At 31.1% G+C, this 24,971-nt stretch overlaps 1 protein-coding gene across 1 annotated transcript in view; it reads right to left on the reverse strand.

The window, feature by feature from the left end:
• Positions 1-23,067, reverse strand: part of LOC120618378 (solute carrier organic anion transporter family member 1B3-like) — a 37,411-nt gene extending 14,344 nt beyond the window's left edge. The window contains exons 1-10 of the mRNA XM_039882544.1: positions 22,954-23,067; positions 18,648-18,795; positions 13,662-13,803; positions 10,613-10,745; positions 9,140-9,261; positions 7,818-7,958; positions 7,522-7,620; positions 6,606-6,848; positions 3,452-3,616; positions 1,883-2,078 (exon numbers count right to left, since the gene is read on the reverse strand). Coding sequence (XP_039738478.1) covers positions 1,883-2,078; positions 3,452-3,616; positions 6,606-6,848; positions 7,522-7,620; positions 7,818-7,958; positions 9,140-9,261; positions 10,613-10,745; positions 13,662-13,803; positions 18,648-18,731 — 1,325 coding nt within the window. The 5' untranslated portion in view covers positions 18,732-18,795; positions 22,954-23,067. The remainder of the gene's footprint in view (positions 1-1,882; positions 2,079-3,451; positions 3,617-6,605; positions 6,849-7,521; positions 7,621-7,817; positions 7,959-9,139; positions 9,262-10,612; positions 10,746-13,661; positions 13,804-18,647; positions 18,796-22,953) is intronic.
• Positions 23,068-24,971: the final 1,904 nt, after the last annotated feature.

Raw genomic sequence — 24,971 nt, forward strand, 5'->3', positions numbered from 1 at the left:
ATCATAGCAATGTAACTACTCTTTCTAAAATCAATTTTGCCATTTGTAAGTCATAGATAATAACATCAACCTCATAGGAATTTTTTTGTAAAAAAATTAATTTGAAAGTTCTCAATTTTTTATTATCAGTAGCCCTTCACACTGAAAAGTATTGAGAGCCTCAAAGATTTTTTTGTTCAAATAAGTTATATCTGTTGATGTATATTCTATTAGAAGTAAATACTAGAAAAATTTTAATACATGAGAATACACAAGCACACGTCATTAGCCATCAGACTGTTGTTATCATTGCAAATCTTGTATCCTTAGAAAATATTACTATACATTCATAGAAAATGAGAATGAAAAAGGAAAATAGTGTTTGGGTATTATTATAAAATAGTTTATAATTTGTTGACACGCTGATAAACTCTTAGGAACCCCTATAGACCCTCAGACAACATTCTGAGAACTTCTGCATTAGTTTATACTTTAAAAACTTACCCCACTGATCAGCATTTCATAAATGCTGAATACATTTATTCTGTTGTTTGCTATTATTATACTAAGAATTCCATGAGGGCACTGATGTATCCTATAAATCTTCTTGACCTTTAAGGAGGCACTCGGTAAAATTTTACTGATTGAAAAAAATCCTATAGAGCTCTAGTTGCCTTTTTTTAGATAGATGGAACAGTTATTATACTTATTAAGGAACTGGCTAAAGACTAAAGACTGCTCTGACAACCAGAGAGCCCTTGAACCAATAATGTAACACAGCATCATTCTGGAGGCATTCTATGACTTCAAACAAGTCATGGTTTCTCTGGGTCTCTAATAAAGAAAGAGGATATAAAAGGTTTGGGTTGCAAGGTTTCTAAAGTTCTTTTACCTCCAAAATTCAATGTTCTAGATACTCTGTAGTTTGGTTTACCAGAGTGGGACATGCTGGATAAAAGTAATAATAGTCAGCATAAGGAGGAAATTGGGAGATAATTCAAGACTATGTTAGGTTGGAGATGTGGGAAGATTCGACAAGTTAAAATTGACACCTCATAGGATCCAGAGTTTAAAAGATCAGAGCCAACAAAAAGCAGCACTAAGGAGCATGGTTACTGAGCTGTGATTCCAGGATCTTTGCTTGTTGCTTGAATGTAAATGAACCTTTCTAAGCTCAAGTTGTTGAATGTATTCAGATGATAAGAACTCTGCACAGGAATCTTGCCCTTTATTTGGGATAGAGACCGTAGTACTAGGGATACTTCACAATACTTGATAATAATAAAAATTAAAGGTTTTCTAGAGTCTAAAATGCAATTATAGATAGGCTATTTATCAATTCTACTGTTAATAAAGACAATACAAGAAGAAACAGTATTAGTTTGAAGAAAAGGAAAACTTTGTAGTACAATGTAAGGAAATGTTTTCTTCTAAACATGGTTGTTAAACATCAACATCAACTGGATAAAGATCATTCAGTCACATTTGGAAAATGCTATTTGTATTCCTCTCATGATCCATTTAAGGTTATAACGGTTAAAACTCAGAGTTTTGGAGTCCAAAACCCCAAATTTGAGTCAGAATCTTAACATTGCTAGCCATGTAATCTGAGTGTCTAAGCCTTTCTTTCTCTATCTATGAAATCGGGATAAGAGTATCCATCACTCTTTGTAAGCACTCAATAGATGATAACTATTATTACAACCTAGGTAGCTTTTTATAAAGGGAAGAATAAAAAGAGAGTGTTTTGAAATTTTAAGAAATGGATGTTTTAAGAATTTGTAAGTCGAAATTTTTCTGTTAAAAGAAAGTTTAAAGTTGCCATCTGTCCTGTTTTCCTTACAGTCATTTACATTAGATTGTTTATACATCATGCAACTGATATATATTAATATATACAAACCCATCATAGGTTAAGGTTAGGCCAGCAACCAATTTGCTTTCACAAATTAGTGTAAAATTAAATTGGTAGAATAAGGTGGACAATATATTGATAAAAAATAAATATTTGGCAATTCCAAGCAAGGTAAATTTGAATTTTTTAATGATATATCCTCCTACAAACATTCCAGTTGCAATAGTCGGTAAGGTTACGCAACCTAGAAATAAAAGAAAAGAAAAATTTTCATTATATACATATAATTATTCTGAAATGTCTTTCAACATGAAACACACTGTATATCAACCAAATTCATCCAATCTTATTCATTATTAAGTAGAAGACTTTCAGGCCAGGATAGAGTTAGGGGACCAGTGTACCACATAAGAAAGATAAAAATAATTTTTTCCTGCCAATGCTGAGGGCTGAGTTTCCCCAATAGCAAAAGTTAGTGAATGAGAATATTTGTATGTCTGAATAGATGGTTTCTGTGGGGCACTTTTTTTTTCTGGAAAACACAGCAAAATATCATCTTCCTGCCTATAAAACTTTCATCCTACCATCTGAAATCCTTTATATTTCCTCAAAATAAAGAATTCCAGTCTTAAAACTTTTTTCTAAATTTTTCCAGAACTTTAGAAATGAATACTTGAATATCTCTTCTTTATGCATCCATACGCACATATACCTGAGATGATAAACAGTCCCTATATAGTTAAAAATGATTAATCCCTTTTATAACTTTTCTATTGCATTGTCCTACAAGAGTTATTAAAGGTGAAGACCCTTCTAACAAAAAAATTCAGGCTGGGAACCTTATTGGGAGTCAAACTTAACTATTGCAGTTTAAACTTTTATCTTAAGTTCAGTGAGAGCATTATACAGAATGATTATTTTCTTATTTACTTATGACCTACTCACATATCACTTGATAAATTCAATTTAGTTTATCAAATATTTATTAATTTTCTACAATGTGATGGGCACTGTACTGGGTAATGTACTGCTGTTAAGAATTTTATATTATACTGGGTGAAGGGAAAGAATTTATCAATTCTACTGTTAATAAAAACCTTTCCTTCATAAGCAAGTCTCATGTCATTAGAAATAGATATTGGAGCCAAAAAACCTCTTTATGATATGATTTTTGTTTTGAATTATATAGACATCTATGATGTGGTTAAATTGATTTTTCTTTGGATAACATCAATGTTTTATTTTCTCTAAGTATCTTGGTCCTGAATCAAAGTTAATGAATTATGGAAATATAATAATTACATTATAAAAGGATTTGTCTCTGGATCTCATCTCAGCACTAAATTATAAGATCTAATTAGCAAATACCATGTCTAAATATTTTATTAATGCACAATTTTTCTTCAGGAATTCATCTCCTCAAAAATAATGTAAGATACAACTTCAAATACAGCATGATTATATCACAAGATTGACAAATTTGGTAAGATTTGTAAAAGAATAAATTAAAATTACATTTACTAAAATATGAAATCACCGTCACAACAAAATGTCATTTGGAACTCAATTACTTGGTTATACATTGCCCATTAAGCAAACATAAACAATATGTCTTACCAATCACAGTGTTAGCCTCAGATGTTGACTTATCATACTGTTGCTCTATGTATTTTAAGAGATAAGTAATAGCACCAATAAAGCCACTGGATTGTATCAATGTCAAAACCAAAAATAAAACATATAGGGGATTGGTAAGAATGCTTTTTAAGGACCGGAAAAAACCTACAAAAACATAAATGTAAAGGAAATATAATAATGCAGCTTAAATATATAGTAGTATCTTAATCTTATAAGTTATATAAGATTTAAAATTACATAAATGCATAACACATAAAATCAGAATACCCTATAATCCTATCAACAGTTTTTTCATATACTTCTTCATTTTTTTCCATATCACATTAACATTTATTTAGTTTATTTTACCCCAAAATGGGATTATACGTGCATACTGTTTTGCAACTTGTTTCATTCACTTTGTATTTGATTATTTTTACCACTCTACCATACAATTACATACCTCGTTAATTAATTAATTAATTAATTCAACAAATATTTGGTTTTCAATTGGGTACCAGGCAATATTCTAGGTGCTCAAGAAACAAAAGTAAATAAGACATGCAATGTCACTTATTTATTAGCACTTAATAATATAATTATTATGTTAATAATATAATTATTAAGTAGAAAATTACCTTACAGATAGTATAATCTAAAGCTCATAGAAATAAGGAAACTAAGGTTCAGAAATCATAAAGATCAATTTGGTACCAGGATATAGATCTCTCGTTTCCTGGTATACAGCTTTTCTACCTTAAAATACTGCCTCAGTAAAGCCGTCAGTATTATAAATTACCTTTCTTAAGGTTTAAGGAGAAGCCAAGAATAATAATATTATGTCTCAGAGGACATCGCGACAATAGTACAACAATCTGTGCCTACAAATAAATGTGTAAAAAATTCATAACTTCTGTTTGTGGCAAGAATTATGTTATCTGGATCTGTGACCAACAGGTCAACCACCCGTATGGGAATTGAAAGGAGCTACTCAGAAAAACAGGAGGAATTATCAGTCTAGAAAGACAGAACCAGATACAGTTATTGAGAGAGGGATGACACGAACTTTGAAAGATCTTGTTCTGTAGAAATCTCTAAGTTTTCAATAGATATGGTCAGAATCAAACCTTCCATCCAATGGCAATTAAGAAGTAGTTTCATCTGCTTATAATAAGAAAAGAGAGGGCAAAGATTGGAGAAGAGAAAAAAAGAAGAGATAGAGAAACTTATAACATGAATAAATAACATTTAAAATTGTTAAGCCAAAATGCTAAACTTTTCTTCATGAAACTCCACTATCAGGAAGGACCACTGACTTGTTAGGCATGCAAAGTGAGTTGTGATATTTGATCAAAAGAAATGGAGCAGATGGGTTCACCAAATCACCGAATTTTTGAGGTGAGTGCAAACCTGGATCTCTTCTGGTCTGAACTTCTACACGATCATGATCTACCATACATTCTCAATAATTGGATCAATAAATACATCAAATGACATTAAGCTGACTACCTCAGAAAGAAATTTGGTCTAATTTTGGATAATTCTCATTGTTTACAAATTGTTTTTGTAATGAACCGAAATATTTCTTTATTTTTTTTCTAACCAATTAGTCTTATTTCTACTCAAAAACATATAGAACAAATCCAATATTTTTTTTCTGACTATATGTTCTTAATAATTTCATCTATTCCTAATATCACATAATTAAGGCCCTCTTTACTTTTCTGGCCACTATCCTACAAACACAGTTGATAATACAGATGATGTTTACAATTGTCCTGTTTTTGCATATTCATTATCTGCTACATTGATTTTGGGCTCACAGTCAACCACATTCTTTATGGGTTTAGATAATCCACTACTTTTTATGGATTTGATTGAGTACAGTTAGAACAGCATAGACCAAATGAAAATGCCTTGGTATGCTATTTTTAATGTGCATGTTAAATTTCAGAACTTCTAACTCAGTGTGTGCTGGTAAATGTTTAACAATGGACTCTTGGGGAAACAAGGCCTGATTTGTAGTTTTTCCCAATCTCCACGGTAATAAGAGATGGTAAATTCTCCCACAATAGCCAATTTCAAGCTACTAATGTAGCTAAAAATTTAACAGCTTTGTCTCAAGAGCCAATACAAGCTTCTTCCAATAAATCATTGCTTTCGAATTAGAGTGATGGGGAAGAAAATGTAACAATAAAATTAGTGAGGGGAAGAACATCTGAGAATCTTTAATTCTTCAACTTCAACTTGAAAAGGTCACCAAGGGTTTAATTATCACTCTGCTCGGGCTTTTACAAACTGTGCTAATGCCTCATTGTTTCAACTATTTTGTTCTGACTGCTGCTGGATTGTTCTCCGGAGTATTGCTTCTAAACTGTTCTCCATTAGTCCTCAGAGTTTATATTTGAAAGGGAACGCACTATCAAATGGTAGAAGATTATTATTCACATGACTGACTTTGATAATCTTAATTACTACCATTGCTTCTACTTCGTTTTTTAATATTTAGGTAAGCAAACTTCGTGCTATATGATTACCAAGGGAAAAAAATCTTACTCCAATTATTTAGAGAGAAACCAACTCTGACTTCTTTCTCCTCATTCTATCTCTCCACCTAAGAATAGCTAAGTTTACCAGTTTATAAGTACTCATTCTTCCTTATATTTAACTTTATCATAGTACTTTCATACTGCATTGCAACCGTCTGTATACTTTTCAGGACAACCCCCCAGATTGTGAATTCTTGGAAAACAGAAGCCATATTCTATCACCAGGGCATAGTATGGTACCTGGTACTATTTGTATAAATGAAAGAGTGAATGAAATATTATAGTCTTTTTAACCCTCATAGTTTACAGTATAAAATTTAGAAATGAATATATACTCTGGTTTACAAGTAACAGACAATTTTTGCCTTAGGTTGGTTTCTCCCTGCTAAAGACCATAAACCTAATTCTATTCTCTTTAGAGAGTTGGTATGTGTTCAAAAAACACTGATTAATTTTAGGAATCTTAGAAAAATAATTCAGCTAAATTTAGTCAGAAGAAAGCTAACTCTTGGTGTTTGGAATATGACTTATTATTTGGGAATACTCATGCTTCCCTTTCACTGGGATTAAGAATTCCGAATTGACTATAACTATGAAATACTTACCAGTCATATTTTCATTAACATTTTGCCCATGGTTGGTCGAATTACCCATTTGACTCCTTTCGTCATTTGTTTTGAGCACATGTGAACTTATTGAAACTTTCTTTTCTTTCTGTGGTTTATCCAGATTTTTAGACAAGAAAAAAAATGGTATGGAAGAAATAATGGATAATAGTCCGGCCAAAAGAAAACCAAGCCACCAAGCACCAACCCAACGAGAGTCCTTAGGAGTTATTCTGATACTGCCTAGAATAAAAAATTAGAGGCCAGTCAAAAATTATTTTGAAATGCAATAAATGCTGGGCTAGAATGGTAATGATTATTCTCCTTCAGAAATAAAGCAAGTAAACTGCATTTCATCAATTCTAACACATTATTTTCTTTTTTCATACTTTGTCATTTCTGAAATGAGGATAAGCCTACAATTGAATGACATCATACAATTGTTATTGTTTAGGAATCAGTCATGACATTGTTGTCATTGCCTGGGCCTGCATAAACTTGGTGGCTTTTCTGGTGATATAACTGAGCAATTGTCAGTCATCGTTGAACATTTATGCCTGCAAACCATTTAAGGACTGATTATGGAAACTACATGAATCCTTATTGTCTGAAAAATTCTACTGACCCCATCTCCTGAGGTCAAGAAAGCATTAATTAGTTTGCAATTATTTTGAATCAACTAATCTTTAGCAAGTTATTATTTATTTTATTTTATTTTAGACTTAGTTATAAGAGCCTGGTATAAATATAAGTTGAATTTTATTTTTATTCTGGTTATTAATACATTTATTTCTGATTCGTAACTTTTCACAGATAGTAAAGGACTATTAGTGAAAGAATAAACTTAATTATTTGGAAGAATGACATTCTGTACTTGAAAAGCATTATCATGTCACCTTGTTCTGATTGTACTTACTCAAATCTACATATCCAATGTCCACATATATTTTAGAAAGCTGAGATCCGAGTGTAAAGCCAAGGATTGGACCAATCATTGCTATTGAAAACAAACTACCTGAAAATATTATAAAACAATTTTATCAGATGCCAAGAATACATGGTTATTCTTCAATATGCTTTTTAAAGTAATATTACGTGACATAGCCTTCCAATAATTTTTAAAAATACATATGAGAATAAATTTAGAAACACTATTATCAAAGGTAGATCCATGGAAAGTAATCATAAAATTTAATATTTTCTGTACATTACCTAAATAAAAGGAAGACTCTCCTTCTTCAGCAAAATCATCAATGTAAGAAATTCCCAAGGGTTGTATGGGGGTTTCCCCCATTCCACGAAGCATATTACCCATTAGGACATATATCCACATATATGACTCAGATTCTCTACCTATGTAGACAAGAGAGTGTTTTATTTTAAACATTAATTTTAGCATTCCTGTTAGAATGCTAAACTATTCCTGTTAGAATGCTAAACTTGACTACATTAACCCCTTAATTATTTTATTTAAGAAATTTTTGCTTTTTTTTCTAATTATGAATGATTCACATTCACTTTTCAAAATTTGGAAATACAGAAAAGCACAAAGAAAACAAGTAAAAATGATCTGTTGAAACCTATATAACTTTATTAACCAATGTCACCTCAATAAATTTAATTTTAAAAATGATCTGAAATCCAACCACACACAGAGAACCACTTCTCATGTTTGTATATATCTATCATTTTTTCGGTGCACATATGTTCATTATATATTTAAATATCTAGTTCTTATTGTAATCTACTTTTATAATGCTTAACACCATATTATGACAATTTCCTCATGTTATTAAGATTTCTTTTACATCATGATTTTAATGACAGCAGAGTAGTATGATGAATAAAAGCTTCACAATTTTTTTTTTTTTATCAATCTCTTACTTTTTACTCACAAAATATTTCTAATTTTTTATTCTCCTAAACAGGAATGCCAGGGCTATAATCATAAATAAATCCTTGTGCATCCTGATTATTCTCGTAAGATAAATCAGTAAAAGTAGAATTACTGATCTAAACAAAATATTATGTATATTTTTGTTCTTTACTACATTGAAAATTAACGTTCAGAAAGAGTTAGAAATTTATACACCTCCAGTAATACATATAATGTCTTTTTCCTCTACCTCATTTATTCTTATTTTTAATCTTTTCCTATCTGATATGCAGAAAAATCTTTAATTAGTGTTATAATTTATAATTATACATTAGATTTATGTTATAATAGGTAAAATTTTTTTAATTGGTGTAATAATTTTCATTTTTCATAGTTACATTTCTACATATTTCTGCCATTTCCCTCTTATTTTAAATGCATAATCTTAACTAATTTCCTACCAAAATACTCTTCTTTTTATTACTTCTAAAAGCTCTTTATATATAATATAAATACTATTGTAAGCTGAAAATTTTTTCTATTTATTTTAATTTTGCTAATGAATATCGAAATAACTTTTACAGTTATAATTATAATAATATATTTTAAAATATTTATCAGTGACATTAATATTCACTAATGTTAATTCAATATTTACCTTTTTCTGGTATCTCAGGTGATGTATTATTGACTAACAAATTTTGATTAATTAAGCAGGTTGATAAGCTTGATGTTGAATTCTTTGATGGATTATTATAGACTTCTTTAGAATACCTGTAACTGTAAGAACATCACTAGATTTAAAATTTGCTTGTGTAATGAATATTTTTACTTTTCCCAGAAATACAGAGGAATTTTCCACTTTATTTGCACCATTCTCTTTTCCAAATTATCAGACTTCTTTGTCAATTTCCCAACCTGTATTTTAGGAGAGGTGATGGATGAAAATGAAATGAGAATGTTCACTCAGAAATATTATCAATACTCCCCAGACAAGGTGGGTTATCTATCATGTAACTATCATCCTAGGAGTGCTTATATCATATTCAAGATATGAAATACCTTGGTTTTATGCTTTTAAAAAATGCTAACTGTATCTATCCATCTCTTTGAATTATCTCCAAAGCCAATCACAATCTAAACTATCTGATAAACTTTACGATAACATTTAATAAAATTTAGAGCAGTGTTTTCCAAATCAATCTATAATGTACACCAATTCATCTATATTTTCTATTAATAATCTGTCTAATTTTCTTTCATGGACACACGCACACATATACACACACAATCATAAGCCTGACTCTTTAAAATTTAGCTTAAGAAGTTCTAATCCATTTCAATTTAGTGAAGAAGATCTTAATAGGAACAACAGAGATGACACTAGAATAAAGACTAATGCTGACATCCAAAAACACTGAGGTACCTCATGAGCTCCAAGGGCAGCATACTGTATGCCAGGCATTATACTCAGCTTCAAAGATTTTGTAGTTAGGGAATTTTGCACTCTCTAAGATAAACATGTATAATAAAAGTTGTAAATTTAATATACCGGCTCCTGAGTTGTTGCAAAGAAAAAAAGATGATCGGCTTTACTTGAGGTGGGGATGGGGGTGGATTAGAGAAGACTTCCCTGTGAAGATGACATATGAGATGAATCTTAAAGATGGATAGAAGTTTAATAGGTAGACAGAGAAGAAAATATATTCACGATTGTAAGAAACACCATGTGCAAAGGTATGACATATTAGGATGCATCTGAAAAATTGCAGGCCTAGAGTGTGAAGGGCAGTATAAGATAAAGTTAGGAAGATAGCCAAAGACCAAATCAATGACAAACTATATATGCAAATGGTTAAGATATACATCCATAAGCAAGAGACATTCAATATTTTTGACTGTAACCAACAATAAGAAATACATTTTCTTATATTAGTGTTTCAAATTTAGTGAAAGCCAGGGTAGATAAATCAATAAGTTAATTATTACATAAAAAAGAAACCATTTCTACATGTACTTAGTAGGTATTCTTCTCAAAATGTAACTGCTTATTTAATAAGAAAATAAATAAATTCTACCATTAATTTGCAAGTAGATGATAATTAATGGCATAGAACTGTTTAACACTTACTATCCCATGAAGAAATGTGGTAAAGCAGTTAAAATACATCCAATTCCCATAATAATGCAACCAATTCCAATTATCTTTGGTCTGTGTAGTTTGGATCCAAAGTAACTCACAAATACAATCAAAATCAAATTTCCTAGAAAGAGAACAAAATTATTTTTAAATGATTCATTATAGCAAACATTGACTGAGTCTACTTTTATGTCCAGTTAATGGAAGGCCCCAGAATGAATACAAACAGAGCATAGGACATGGTATCTTCCCTCAAAGACCATGTAATTTACTTGAAAAGATGAAACTCACATTAAACCATTCACTAGAAAGTTTTATGGTATTAATAATAAGTAGAATAGGTTTCAGATACAAAAGAAAGCACTTGAATTACTTGGGAATATTAGTGAAGCAAAATTTTATTGAGGAATTTGGAGTTAACTAGATTGTTTTGGAATGGAGAAAAAAATGGAGGAAATCTTCCTGACCAGAGGGAAAGGTATTAATTTATGCATGTATTCATTCATGTCTAGCATTCATTAAATTCCAGTTAAGCAACTTCCATGGTACTAGGAGCCAGAAATATAGAAAAGAATGAACCATGATATTGGTCCTCAAGGAACTTGCATACCAGTGAAAAAAATAGAAAAATAGAGGTGCTGTTAGACCACAGAAAGAGGGAACTTAAGTTAATTAAGGGTTTCAGAAAAGTTTCCTGGAAGAAGGGCCACTTGAATTTTAATGTTGAGTATAAATTATTTAGATTAAAAAGAGAAAGAAGAGATAAATTAGTGGTTGATAGATGGTTACAGGGATGGGGAGCACGGCATAGGGAGTACAGTCAGCAGTAATGTAATGGCTATGCATATAGCCAGAGGGAAAATAGAGTAATTGGGGATCATTTCATAAATCACATAAATGTTTAACCAATGTACTGTATATTTGAAAATAATTTTTTAAAATTCCAGAAAAAAATTACTGCTCTAATTAAAAAGCATTACAAAATAATCAGGGGAAATAATTGGAAAGTATTTAAATATAATTTAAAAATAAAAATAAAGAAATTTTTATGAAATTAAAAGAAAGGCAGGCAGGAGAAGAGCATTCCAAGTGGAGGGAGTCAAACCATTCTGTTCCATCAGGGGCCACAAGTATAATAACAAACAGAAAACAATCAATAATTATTGAACATTTGATGGGAAAAAAAAATAGCTTGAAATAAAAACCCCAAAATGTACCAGTAGATTAAGTAACCCATGAAGAAACAGTTAAATAAGGAAACTAAAAAAAGGGGAAACTTAAAAAATATCCAGTTAGTATCTCTAGAGGTATAAGGGTATCCATAAAATAATACTGGCAGACTAAAAATAATAACAATAAAGCATTGTTAGCAATTAAAAATATCATAGAAATAATGTAAATATTGGGACCTGATATGATAAGATGTAAGATGGCATCAAAGAATATTTATAGAACATAAGGACAAAAAGATAGAATTTTAGAAAGAAAAACTAACTGGAATAAAATAGCCAGAAAATTTAATGTTCACTTTATATATGTTCCAGAAAAAATAAAAAAGAAAATAGAGAGAAAGAAACAAATTAAAAATAAATAAATAAATTCCCTGAACTAGAAGAAGTCTCAATCCTTCGGATGAAAATATCTGCATTTCTCCAGCATAAATAATGTAAAAGAGACAGTCCTAGATATATGCTGATAAAATTTCTAAAATTTAAGGATAAAGCATAAATTCTTATCAGCGCATGACAATGATACTTGTAATGATTTTTCATATACAACATTAGGTGTTATAAAACAGTGGATAAATGTTTTAAATGTTCTGATAAAAAAAGAGTTTGTACTTTTAATTACATACTCAAATTATTACTTAAATATAATAGTAAAATAAATAGAGTTTCCAACAAGCAAGTGCTCAGAAAATATGTCTGGAAAAAAATAACCACTGGAAGATACACTTCAGAAAATTTAAATATGAAACTTTAAGTCATAAAATTCAAGAAACAGTGGTAAGCAAAGAAACCGGTAAAACCTATAACCACGTCCAAATAATTGCTGTTAAATAGCTACAAGGTTTAACAAATATTAAGGATCAATTTCTCAATAAAGGACATATATAGTAAATTAGATTTAAAGCTAATAACAGTCTAATACTAAAATTCTAGATGGTTTCATTAAACTAGGGAGGTGAAAAATTAAAGGATATTTAGGGTGCAATATCCTCTGAATCATGAAAAGTCAGGATTCATAACAAAAGGGTAGATGGGGCTTGCTTTATACAATTATTTTTTGAATACTCAATATCTAAATATATTTTAAATAAAGCTAAAAGAAAAAGAACTTGTAGAAATTATAATTTATTCAAAAGACATAAGTTGTTAGTCTTTTTCAGTTACCAAATAGTGAAAAAACACAAAGAAAAATGAGCATAGGTAATGAGCTACCAATTTAGAAAATAAGAGAATATAATGTTCAATAATTATATAAAACCTCACTATTATTGGAGATATTCAAATTAAAATGAAGACAACAAAGCAGCATATTCAGTGTTCTAAAAAAAAAGACTTTTAACCCCAAATTTTATACCCAGTTAAACAGTAGAAACTTAACATAGGTTGCTCCTCTCTCTTCAAATCACTAGAATCATAATCCTCTTTACAACCTTTTTTTTTACACTAAGAAATCTTGAAGGAGGGAAGGTAAAGTCCTGCAAAGTATTTGTTTGCAAGTAATGAGATTGTGTAGATCAGGGTTTTTCAACCTCTGCACTGTTGACATTCTGGAATGTATAATTCTTTGTTGTGGGGGCTGTCCTGTGCATTGTAGAATGTTTAGCAGCATCCCTGACCTCCACTGTTAAGTGCCATTAGCAGCCCTTTTCCTCTCAGTTATGACAACCAAAAATGTCTCCAGATATTGTCAACTTGCCCCTGGTAGCAAATTTACCTCTGGCTGAGAACAGGTAGCGTAGAGCACATACGAACAGTTATAACCTCTGCAAATTGGGTTACTAAGTAAAAATCAAAGTAGAAATAGAAATTACCAATTTCAAAGCTTCCATCGATCAAGCCAGCAACAGAAGATGATATGTCAAATCTCCTTTCTATCTGAGTGATGGAACTTTTCATAATGGCTGCACTTAGTGCCTTAGAAATAAAGCTGAATGACAGGGCTGCAAAGAACATCTAAGAAAAAGCAGAAAGAAAAGGAAAAATGCTTATAGAACTACAATGTTTATTTGTGCATAGAATTAAAATTGCTTTTCTTCTTTACTTATAACATTATTTTTATAATAAAAAACATACCTACCTTTCCTCTATGCCAATTGGTATTGCTTAATCACAACATATCAAATCATATCTATATGGGATGTAGTAAAAGCAGTATTAAGAGGGAAGTTTATGGTGATAAGTGATTGTATTAAAAAATAAAGATCTCTAATTAATAACCTAAACTTACACTTCATGGACCTAGAAAAAAAAAGACTAAACTAAACCCAAAGTTATCAGAAAAAAAGGAACTAATAAAGATTAGAGTAGAGATATATGAAAAAGGGAATAGGAAAAAAATCAACGAAGTTGAGTTAGATTTTTGAAGAGATCAACGAAATTGAAAAAACCCTAAACTAAATTAACTAAGTAAAAGAGAAGATTCAAATAGCTAAAATTAAAAATGAAAGAGGAAACATTACAAACGATGTCAGAGAAATAAAATGAATTAAGGGACGACTATGAACAATTATATGCCAACAAATTGGGTAAACCAGAAGAAATAGAGAAGTTACTAGAAACATAAAACCTATCAAGACTGAATCACAAATAAATAAAATGTCTAAATAGATTTAGATCTAGTGAGGAGATTGAAGCTGTAATCAAAAACTTTCCAACAAAGAAAGCCCAGGACCAGATGGCTTTATTGGAGAATTCTATCAAAAATTTAAAGAAAAAATAATTTAAATATTTTTAAAACTTTTCCAAAGATTTGAAGAGGAGGAACACTTTCAAATTCATTGTATGAGTCCACATTATACTGATATCAAAGCCAGACAAAGACATCATAAGAAAACTACAGATCAATATCCCTGATGAATATTGATGCAAAAATCCTTAACAAAATACTACCAAACAGAATCCAACAATACATTAAGAGGATTATACACTTTGACCAAGTGGAATTTATACCTGGAATGCACATGTGGTTTAACATATGAAAATTGATCTTTGTGATACATTACATTAACGAAATGAAGGACAAAACCAAATGATCATGTCAATAGATGCATAAAAGCATTTGACAAAAAATTCAACATCCTTTCATGATAAAAACACTCAACAAACTAAGAATAGAAGAAACTACCTCAACATAATAAAGGCCATATATAAAAAGCCCATAGCTATCATATTCAATGGTGAAAAACTGAAAGCTTTTCCAGTACCATGTTGAACAGAAGAGGCAAGTATGTCAACCCTTGCCTCTTCTATTCAACATGGTACTGGGAGTTCTAACCAGAGTAGGTAGGCAAGAAAAATAAATAAAAGGTATGCAGACTGTAAAGGAAGAAGTAAAATTGCCTTTGCTTTCAGAGAACATGATCTTATATGTAGAAAACTCTAAAGACTTTATAAAACAAGAACTAATAAATTAATTCAGTAAAGACAGACACAGAATGCAAAAGCAACACTCAAAAGTTGCATTTCTATACAAATCAGTTGCGTGTCCATGCACTAACAACAAATTATCTGAAAAAAAATTAGAAAATCAATCTTTTAAATGGTAAAAATAAAAAAGTCTGATAATGCCAAGTGCTGGAGAAAACATTTATCCCTATTTTCTCTTATAAATCTTTGTCATCATATAAATTAGTGTGACCACTTAAATAGCAATTAAGCATTATCCTATAACATTGACATTTATATACTCTATGATCTAGAAATTTCAGTCACAGATATTGTCAAGAAAAACTCTGGGTATACCAGGAGATATGCAAGAGAATATTCATACCATCATTATTTATAATAGAAAATCCCTGATAACAATCTAAATGCCCATATACAGTAAGAGAAATAAATTATGGTATATTCATATAATGAAATTCTATATAGCATTAAAAATGTACAAACCACTGCTATATGAGTAAAAAACAATTTTATAAACATACATATGTTTATATAACATATAAATATAAATATACAAATATATGTATACTAATTTATATAAACATATATAAATATATGTATATATTTATCGAGCTTTTGGAGATCAAGATCTGAACATCTTTGAGGGCCATTATTTTGCTTACCTATGAGTGTATTAGGTAACATGGCAAAGTGGAATGACTTTAAAAGGTTTATCCTGAATTATCCTGGTTAACTCACTGTAATTGCAGGGGTCTTTTAAATATATAAGGGAGGCGGAAGAATCAGTGTTAATGTGATGCAACGTGAGAAATATTTGACCAGTAGCTTTGAATAAATAAGAGAGCTATGAGTCAAGAACATCGGGCAGTCTCTGGAAGTTGGAAAAGACAAGAAAAAAGACTGTCCTCTAGAGTCTCCAAAAAGGAACACAGCCCTGACAAGTCCTTGATTTTAGTCCAATAAGACCCATTTCACAGTTCTCAACTTCAGAGCTGTAAAATTATTACAAAACTGTGAAAATTTGTATTGTTTTATGCAATGAAGGGCAAACACACACATATGTATGTGTGTGTATGTGTATCAGGTGATGGTGAATGCTATAAAAAATCAAGTTGGTAACTGAGCTATGGATAGGAAATGCTATTTTTATATGGGGTGGTCAGGGATGAGGTAATGTTTAAACAGATTTGAATGAAACGAAAGAGCAAGATATCTGGAAATATAACATTTCAGAAGCAGTAACAGTTAGTGTAAACTTTTCCAAGTCAGAATTATGCTTGGCATTTTTGAGAAATAGCAAAAAGGCTAATGTGCCTGGAGGAAAGTGAGCTGGAGGAAAACTATGGAATATTGATACTGTTGATGGTTACATAGGGGATGGTTATTCTGATGATTTCTGGAGGGGTAGTGGAAATGAAAACAGAAAGGGGGAACTTTCACTTTTGCTCTTCTATTTGATGCAAATGTATCAAAAACTTTTGTCTTGTTAAAGAATTTTCATTACAACATAGAGATATAAGCAATCTGATATTCAGAAAGAATAAGTGCAAAGATGAAGGATATACTGGCAGGGTCTATATAATCTAGTTGATTCAGTTCAAAAATTAAGGGAAAGAGATAAGAAAGAATCAAAGAATGTTGTTATTTAAAAGTGTCTTATTTATTTGTACTTTATACATTTTTACCTACTGAGTTTGTATATGCATGTCATGAAAACATGTGTGTATGTGTGTGCCTCTGAGAAATACTTAGCAGACCTCTAGTGTAGAATGAAGAAGACCATCAAACAGTCTACTTCTAAATTCCTGTTTATCAGAACATCTTGAGGGTACTAGTATTATGAAAATCCACAGTTACTTTAGCAATATAGAGTGAAATTGAGAGCCTGGGATTTAGAATCAGACTGCCTGAATTTGGACCTTGACTCTACCACATAGTAGTTTGAGGACCTTGGGGAAGTCATTTGAATTCTCTGTATCTAAGTTTTTTCATCTGTTAAAGGGGGATGATAGCATCTAGCTGGTAGAAATCCACTAATAAAAATAAAACACTAGACTCCTGTCTGGCATATATTGTGTTCAATAAATGTTAGCTATTATTATTACTATTATTATTGCTTCTCTGGTCTTCATTATTAGGCTGTAATTAACATACTTTATATGCACTGCTAACTTGCTAACTCCTAGCTTTTTTCTAAATATGCTACGTGAGACAGCTCCGGTAATCTTATTTGTTTCAGCCAGTTTGTTGTCACCTTGGTATACATGTGCAAACAAAATCACTTTAACCCTCAATATTTAAAAGAAGAAATAATGCAGCATATCATATTACCCCTAGACAATGGAATGCAATACAATTGCATTAACCAGTACCTTTTCCTTGTGACTGTCATTCTGTGTAAATATTATTCAAATATTTCATCAGAACAAACTTTACCAGTAATTGCTGAAAACAAACAGAATTCATGTTCCCTGCACAAAGTTAAAAGAGATCTTATGTAAGGTTACTGCAATCGAATCTGATCTCTGTGGTCTTTATTCAGGTAGATAAGATGGCGTCTGACTGAAGAAACCACAGAAAATATGAATAAAAGTCAGTCATGATTTTTTTATTTCTTCAAGACTTTCCTATGTGGCCTTAAATTCTTTAACTTTGGTTCAGGAGCTTTCATAAGCTAGATGACTTCAGGCAAATTTCTTAATTTCCCTGAGTCTTGGTTTCTTCAACACTATGCTCAGAGTGTACTTTTTCTTATCTATGAAAATCCCAATACAGTCTATATCATTTAGAGTCTCACAATTGTGTGACAAAAGTAAGAGACAAGATTATTACTTGTACTAACTCGTATATAGAGAAATTAAATGTCTTTCTTAAGTCAGAAGCTAGATCTTTGGGCCAGGTCTTTTCACTGTTATTGCGGATCTCTTTTTTCCATCAGATGTTATTATTTAAGTTATTTAAATAAAAAATGCTGTTCTCTAAAAAAATTTAAATAGGTCAAGACTACAAAGTGATTCATAAGGCTGATTAATCTTCTCTGTTTATATGTCAAGCATGACTATTTTTATATATTACCTATTATACAACTTATTTTATTTTAATCACATTTATAATTTTTTTGGCCCATCGAGAACCAAAGAGAAGATACCAAAATATTTCTAAATTTTTAACATTAATAAACTAATAACTATCAGAAATGTCACTCAAAATATTTTTTCAGATTTGAAACATTTAAATCAAAATATAGATCATTTGGTTAATATTTTAATGTATGCTTCAGTAGAAAACTCAAATTTGAAATGTAATGTTCTTTCTAAATATGAGTTGCTGTTTCTTTAAAGAAAAGTTTCCCTTTCAATTATTTTAGTTTGGAAACATGAAACTCATTCTACCTTGAATCCACTGCAGCATCTACTTTTCCTTTTCTGCGATGGTTGTGCTTCTGCTGTCTTATTCGAATGTTGATTTTGGTCCATCCTTGAAATACAGATGTTATGTGACTGTTTTCAATTGTTGCTGGTGTTTTGTTCAAATGATGACCTATTCGGGGAGGAAAAGAATAACTTATTTCACTTTAACAATATACATTATAGAAATAAATAAAGCCACAAAATCAATATCACTCAATTCATAAATTCACTAATATTTATTCAGGGCCTACTGCGTCCTGAGCACTGGGCCTGCTAAACGCTGGACATAAAAAAATGCACACATAGAATCTTAGCTTTAGGAGATTATAATTTAGTTAGAAAGATACATTTATGGAGAAAAAATTGAAATAGAAAATAAATAAGATTATATAGAATCACACACTAGATTAGATTTAAAAAATTTTAATTATAGAAATTAACTTTTATTTTCTACATATCTACATTATAAGATTTAAGAAGGCAAATACATATTTAATTTATCTTTATAGCTTTACAAAGTTCCAAACAATGCCTTGCCCATAACAGATAGTCAAAATGGGTATAAAAATAATGTAATTATGGTGGCTTAAGAAGTTTTCATAGAACAGATATCTCTGGAACCAGGCTTGAAAAGCAGGTAAAGTTGGGATTTGTTAAGAAGAGCAAAGTGTACTTCAAGTATCTCTCAGACAGACTCTGTCCACGCTTGAGATTACTACCACCATGACCTTACTTAATTTTAATTTTGTTCATTTATTTTTGAAGAGAAAATATATGCACGTAGTTGAAAGTATGAAAGAGCAAAGAGACATGTATTAAAAATTCTTCCTCTAACCCACAACCCTAGCATCTAGTTTCTCTTCCTGAGGACTAACGCTATCAATTTTCAGTGAATCTTATCCAGAAATATAATATGCATTTTTAGTTAAATGCGTAATATTTTCCTTTGAATACAAATGGCAGGATGCCACTAACATTGTTATCTAACAAAAGATAAGTTACCTTTTTTATTAAAAAAAGATAACTTATTTTTTTTATTCTGTTTTATATACTCTTGCTTTATATACTTAAGTTTATATTAATAAATGGCTCCCTCAGTTTTGTTAGGGATGCAGGGTGTTACATTGTTGATAAATATTTAGGTCGTATCTAATTATTTTATATTAGAAAACTTTCTTAATATCTCATTTTATTTTATGTGATCAGAGCTATAGGATAAATACCCACTGGAGTTTGGAGATCAAAGTGAAAGAGGAATTTTAATTTTGAGTTATTAATCCCCCATTTTAAAGACTGGAAAAATTAGTCAATTTGTTCCTTAAGTTTGTTCTTTTATATAAATTAGTTGTTTCTTCACTGAGGTTTAGAAAATCTGTTCTTGTTTATACATATGTGCATAATACACATTTATGTATCTAAAATATCTACTTATGTATTGAAACACATAAGCATAGATATATGCTTACCAATAAGGCATTAACTATGCAATATTTAATATATATTCTATATACAGTTCATTCTCATTATTTGCAGTAGTTATGTTCTAAAATTGCTGCAAACACTGAACTAGCAAATACTGAATGTTGCTCCTAGACAGGGTTAGGTTCCTGTGTGTCTCTGGTCACAACATTTTTATCAGCTGATTAATGTCTTATGTGTGCTTCTGTTTAAAGACACTTTATTTAATTTATATTGTTAATCTAATAATGTTGTGCTACGTAACAAGCATGTGTTTAACTTTAGCACTGTATGCCTGGGAAGCATTATAACAGCAAAATCACCAATAAAAAGCACAAAAATAAAAAATATGGCACTATATAGAGTAGGAAAACATCACTTTTTCCCAGTGTGAGAGCTGAAACAAGAGGGCAGAACCACATCTTGTTTGACCTCAGCTGGGAACACAGATATTGAACAACTCAAAATTTTTGCCACTTGGTGCAAGTATGTGAATGACCATGAAAGACCTGCCATACTGATTTTGGCGTTACAAATAAATTTCAGTGAGTAGGCAAATTTGCGAAAAGAATCCATAAGTAATGAGGATCAACAGTATATTTTATTCATTAATTTATTCAACAAGGATTTATTGATTCCTTACTTATAAAGACCATGAATATATACAATGTATATTTAATAAATGTGTAAATATAGAAATGATAAATATCTGAAGATATTACCACTTTTGTATACGTGAGTGTATATAAGCACACATATGAATGCAGAAACCCACACCTATATACATGTAAGTGAATCTCAGTTATGTTATTCTACTTTTTGCCTGTGCTCCATACATGCCTGCATCTGTGTAGTTACTGAGTAGAGTGGAGGGAAAAATCAGTAGTTTGGTGGTCTCAAAGTCATAAGCTGCCTTTTGATAAATTTTATATGTTTTTTTTTTAATGAATATCTCTTTCTGTATCATCCCTCAGGATTTAAATGTTAGAAAATCATTTTTTACCACTTAATCTTATAATTGTAAATCTTTATGAATGATTTGCAAAGTGGATAGTCACCTTTTAGCTTTAATGGTTTGTTTTTTGTTTTTTGTTTTTGGCCATTGAACCAATATTCTTGAAGACTATTATGTCACCACTCTTAGCCTTGTTTATTGCAACTGATTAAATTATGATTATCCTGTCTCTCAGCCTTCTCTCTGTCCTATACATACATGTATCCTCAGAATCTTTCAGAGGTCCCTTGTACCATACAAAATAATATTCACACTTCCTACTTGAGATTCTTCACAAACTGAAACCAACACTTGTTTTCAGTCTCATTTCTCAATACACCTAAACACATCTTCAGTCATATGGAACCAATGTCTCCAGAAAAAACTCTCAGCTCCCTATATGTGTCCTCTCAATCTATAATGTTCTTTCTCATCTCTTGGTTGTAATGCTGCTCCAAGTCACCTCTCTTAGATGTTTTCCCAGTTACCCTCAATTGAAATAACCTCTCCCACACTGCTGCTTCACTGGGGAATATACCTTGTAATATATTATTACTCTTCTTGTATTTTCACAGCTTTCCCAGACAGACTATTCTATACTTCTCTCCTAGATATTGGGAAAAATATCCAGAAAAAATATTGGAAATGCAAGCACTTGTTTTCTCATTTCTGAGAAAGATTAAATTGTAACAAGTAACTACAAAGTAATTAGAAAGTTAGATTATCCATATAGGCTTGACTCTAAACACCACACTTTTACTTCACCATGGCACTTTAAGCCTGACTTAGAGACATTTCACATAGTTATCTCTGGACATATTTTTTTTTTCTCAGAATTCTAAACAAATGACATTTAAATGAATTTTTTGAGGACTCAGTATGTTTATAAGACAGGAACACAGGCATTCAGATGGAGCATTGCTCCTCTTCCCTGAGCAGCACAACTCCGTTCTGCCTAATTTGATTGGGATGGAGTGGAGGGCAGATTCTCACCGGCCTCTGTTCATCTGTTAAGGCTTTTATTATTTGAAGGATCACAGAAAAGCAGTACAAACAAGTGACCCATTTTCTACCATGTCCTTGTGGAACTGAGGAGGGGAAAAGGGAAAATGGCACTTACTAACTTCTTCGCCCTCTTGTAGGGACACCTTCCCCCATCCTCCACCTTACTTTGACAGTAACAATTGTCTTACAAGGGTAGCTACCTTTCTGAATGGGAGAAGGGAACTAACATTTATTGAGTCTTTAGTTTGTATGAGGAACTGTGCTAAGCAGATTTTTTTTTCATTTGATGAGATGAAATTACCTAGAAAAATCTTTCTCTTCCCTCACCTTGAGTCAAACTTGAGTTGAAAAAAGGAAACTAGAGGTGGGAAAGCAACTTTGAGAGACATCCTATTTCTTGATGTTTGCCAGCTAATTCTCCACTCCAAATTATCCAGTTAAGATAGAATCAAAGAAATAGGGAGTAAATCTCATTATTCTATGTAGTTAGTGAAAATAATTGCCTAGTAGCATATTTTGGAAGGTAACCAGAGGTTCACTTTTTCAGACTTGTTGTTGAGAAAGTAGTAAGAACTGGATTTCAAACTATTTTTAAATTATGAATGTCTGATTTTCTGTATTTTATTTTTAAACATATATAAACCTGTGGCTCATCTATCTCTAGAAGGGATATTTAATAGGTTTTAAGATCTTAGAACATAAATGTGTAGAAGAAACAGGCAAAAAATGTGTAATATTTATCATGTCCATCAAAATATTTTGTCCTTGAAATTTGTGGAATGTTCTCACATAGAAGAAACATTGAAATTAGAGAATCTCAAAGATTCTTACCTGGACTTAGAATCCTACAGCAGCAGCAAGTCCATCTCTTTGTTGTTAAAGACTTTAAGTAGTTGTTTTATTAGTTTTTTTTTTTAAATCAGTCCAATAATGATTAACCATCAGGTCATTGTCTTAGGCAACTAGAAAAAAATTAACTAGCTATTCTAAGAGTCTGTTCCAGACTCCTATCTTAAAAGTTATATTTGTCAGAATATAAAATATTTTTCTGTTAAAGTTTAATTATTAAACTTTATTTCTGAGAATAACTTGTATTTGTTTACTTAACTAAACTGCATAAAATTTTTTTCTTTAAATATAAAAATATAACATATTATCCAAGATATTTAAAACTCTTCCAAATTCAAGGAATTTTTTAAAATGTGTCTACAGGGTACTTTATCACTCAAAAAATAGAGCACACTCTTTTTACTTGATACCGAGGGGCAGTGCTAATATGATGTGAGTGGATATTAGATGCCCCATATGGAATTAAAGCACTACTTCATTACAATATAGATCTTCCAAGTGACAACATTTTTAAAAAATGGCAAAAGTCAAGACTACTTTGCGTGATAGATTCCTTACATTGAAACCTAAAGAAAGACCAGTCACATAATTTTTTTCTATCGACTTGGTTTTTAGAGAAGTGGGGATCTTGAACCAACCGAAAGTTTTCTTGAGGAGAGGTTAAGTTTTATTTGTTCATTCATTCATTCACTCAGTCAGTCAAACATTTTTGACTTTCTACTATACCTCTATCCTCAGACATTGGGCTCTGTTCTGGCGGTATACTAATGTAGATTAGATTCAAACTCTTCTCCTCTCAAATGAACAAAAATGTATATTTGTCATATTATATATGTTGCTATTCAATACATACTATTAAATAGAGAACACATACATAACAGCTATTATATAGGGCTATTATATAGAGAGCCATGTGAATACACACACACATAATGTAAGGATGCACATGTAAAAACATTGTTACCCCTTATCATTTCTGAAGGACAATTTTTGATAGAACTTCAGCAATATGTATTTAAGTTTTATTTCTGTTATTTGATAAATCAGTTCTGTTCTGGTTTATTCTAGAAAGCATTGACATCATGGGAAGAAACAGAGAGTGTAGAGAGGGAGAAGGGTTAGGAAATTCTTAATTTCCCAATTAAAAGGAACTGAGAAATGTAAACCTGGGACTAGGAAGATTAGGGCCCTGGCTCCCAAACAGTCCTCCGCTGAATCAGAATCTATGACAGTCCTGCCCACACCTAGGAGAATCCGATTCAGTTGAGCAAAAAAAAAAAAAAAAATTTTTTTTTAAATAAGCCCTTCATTTAATTTTTAGGCAATGCCAAATTTCAAGTTCCAGTAGCAGAACTAGAGAATATTTTCAGTTGCTTTTGGATTTCCCTTTCTTTCAAAGTGGAAACACAGTTTAGGCGTTCCTGTGTTAGTGATTTTCTCTCCAAATTTCTATTCCACCAAGGCACATCACATCATTAGAGAAAACTATATAGAAAGAATGAAGGTAGAATAGCACAAATGAACTGAAGATCTTTCTAATCCCTAAACCAAAGCTACCTGGTGAGATTCTAGAGTATTTTCAGAGGCCAAAGAGCATTTTCCGTGACCTCTCTTCTGCCACGACTGTTTAAGTAATGAGATTGTCTTTTGCGACTTGTGAAAGAAAATGAGTGATCAGAGGAAAGGAGTTGCAACAGTTATTTCAAGATCAATATTATGCTAACATCCATGGGTCAAGAGTATTGCAAAATTTGTTTTAAAAAAATACTGATCTTTACTTTAGAGATAATTATCACAGCTCTGATGACATATCATGGTCTTTGAAGTCTGATCAAATTTGATGCCAATTTGTCTCTGCTACTTGCTGACAGTATTGACTTAAGCAGGTTATTTAAACTTTCTGAGCAACAATATCCTCATCTATAAAATAGAAAGACAATACTTGGGGTAACGATTAAATAATGTATGTAAAGAGCTTTACCCAGTGCCTAATACATTAT

The sequence above is a fragment of the Pteropus medius genome, unplaced genomic scaffold (assembly GCF_902729225.1).
Source record: "Pteropus medius unplaced genomic scaffold, Ma_sr-lr_union100, whole genome shotgun sequence".
NCBI classification, from domain to species: Eukaryota; Metazoa; Chordata; class Mammalia; order Chiroptera; family Pteropodidae; genus Pteropus; species Pteropus medius.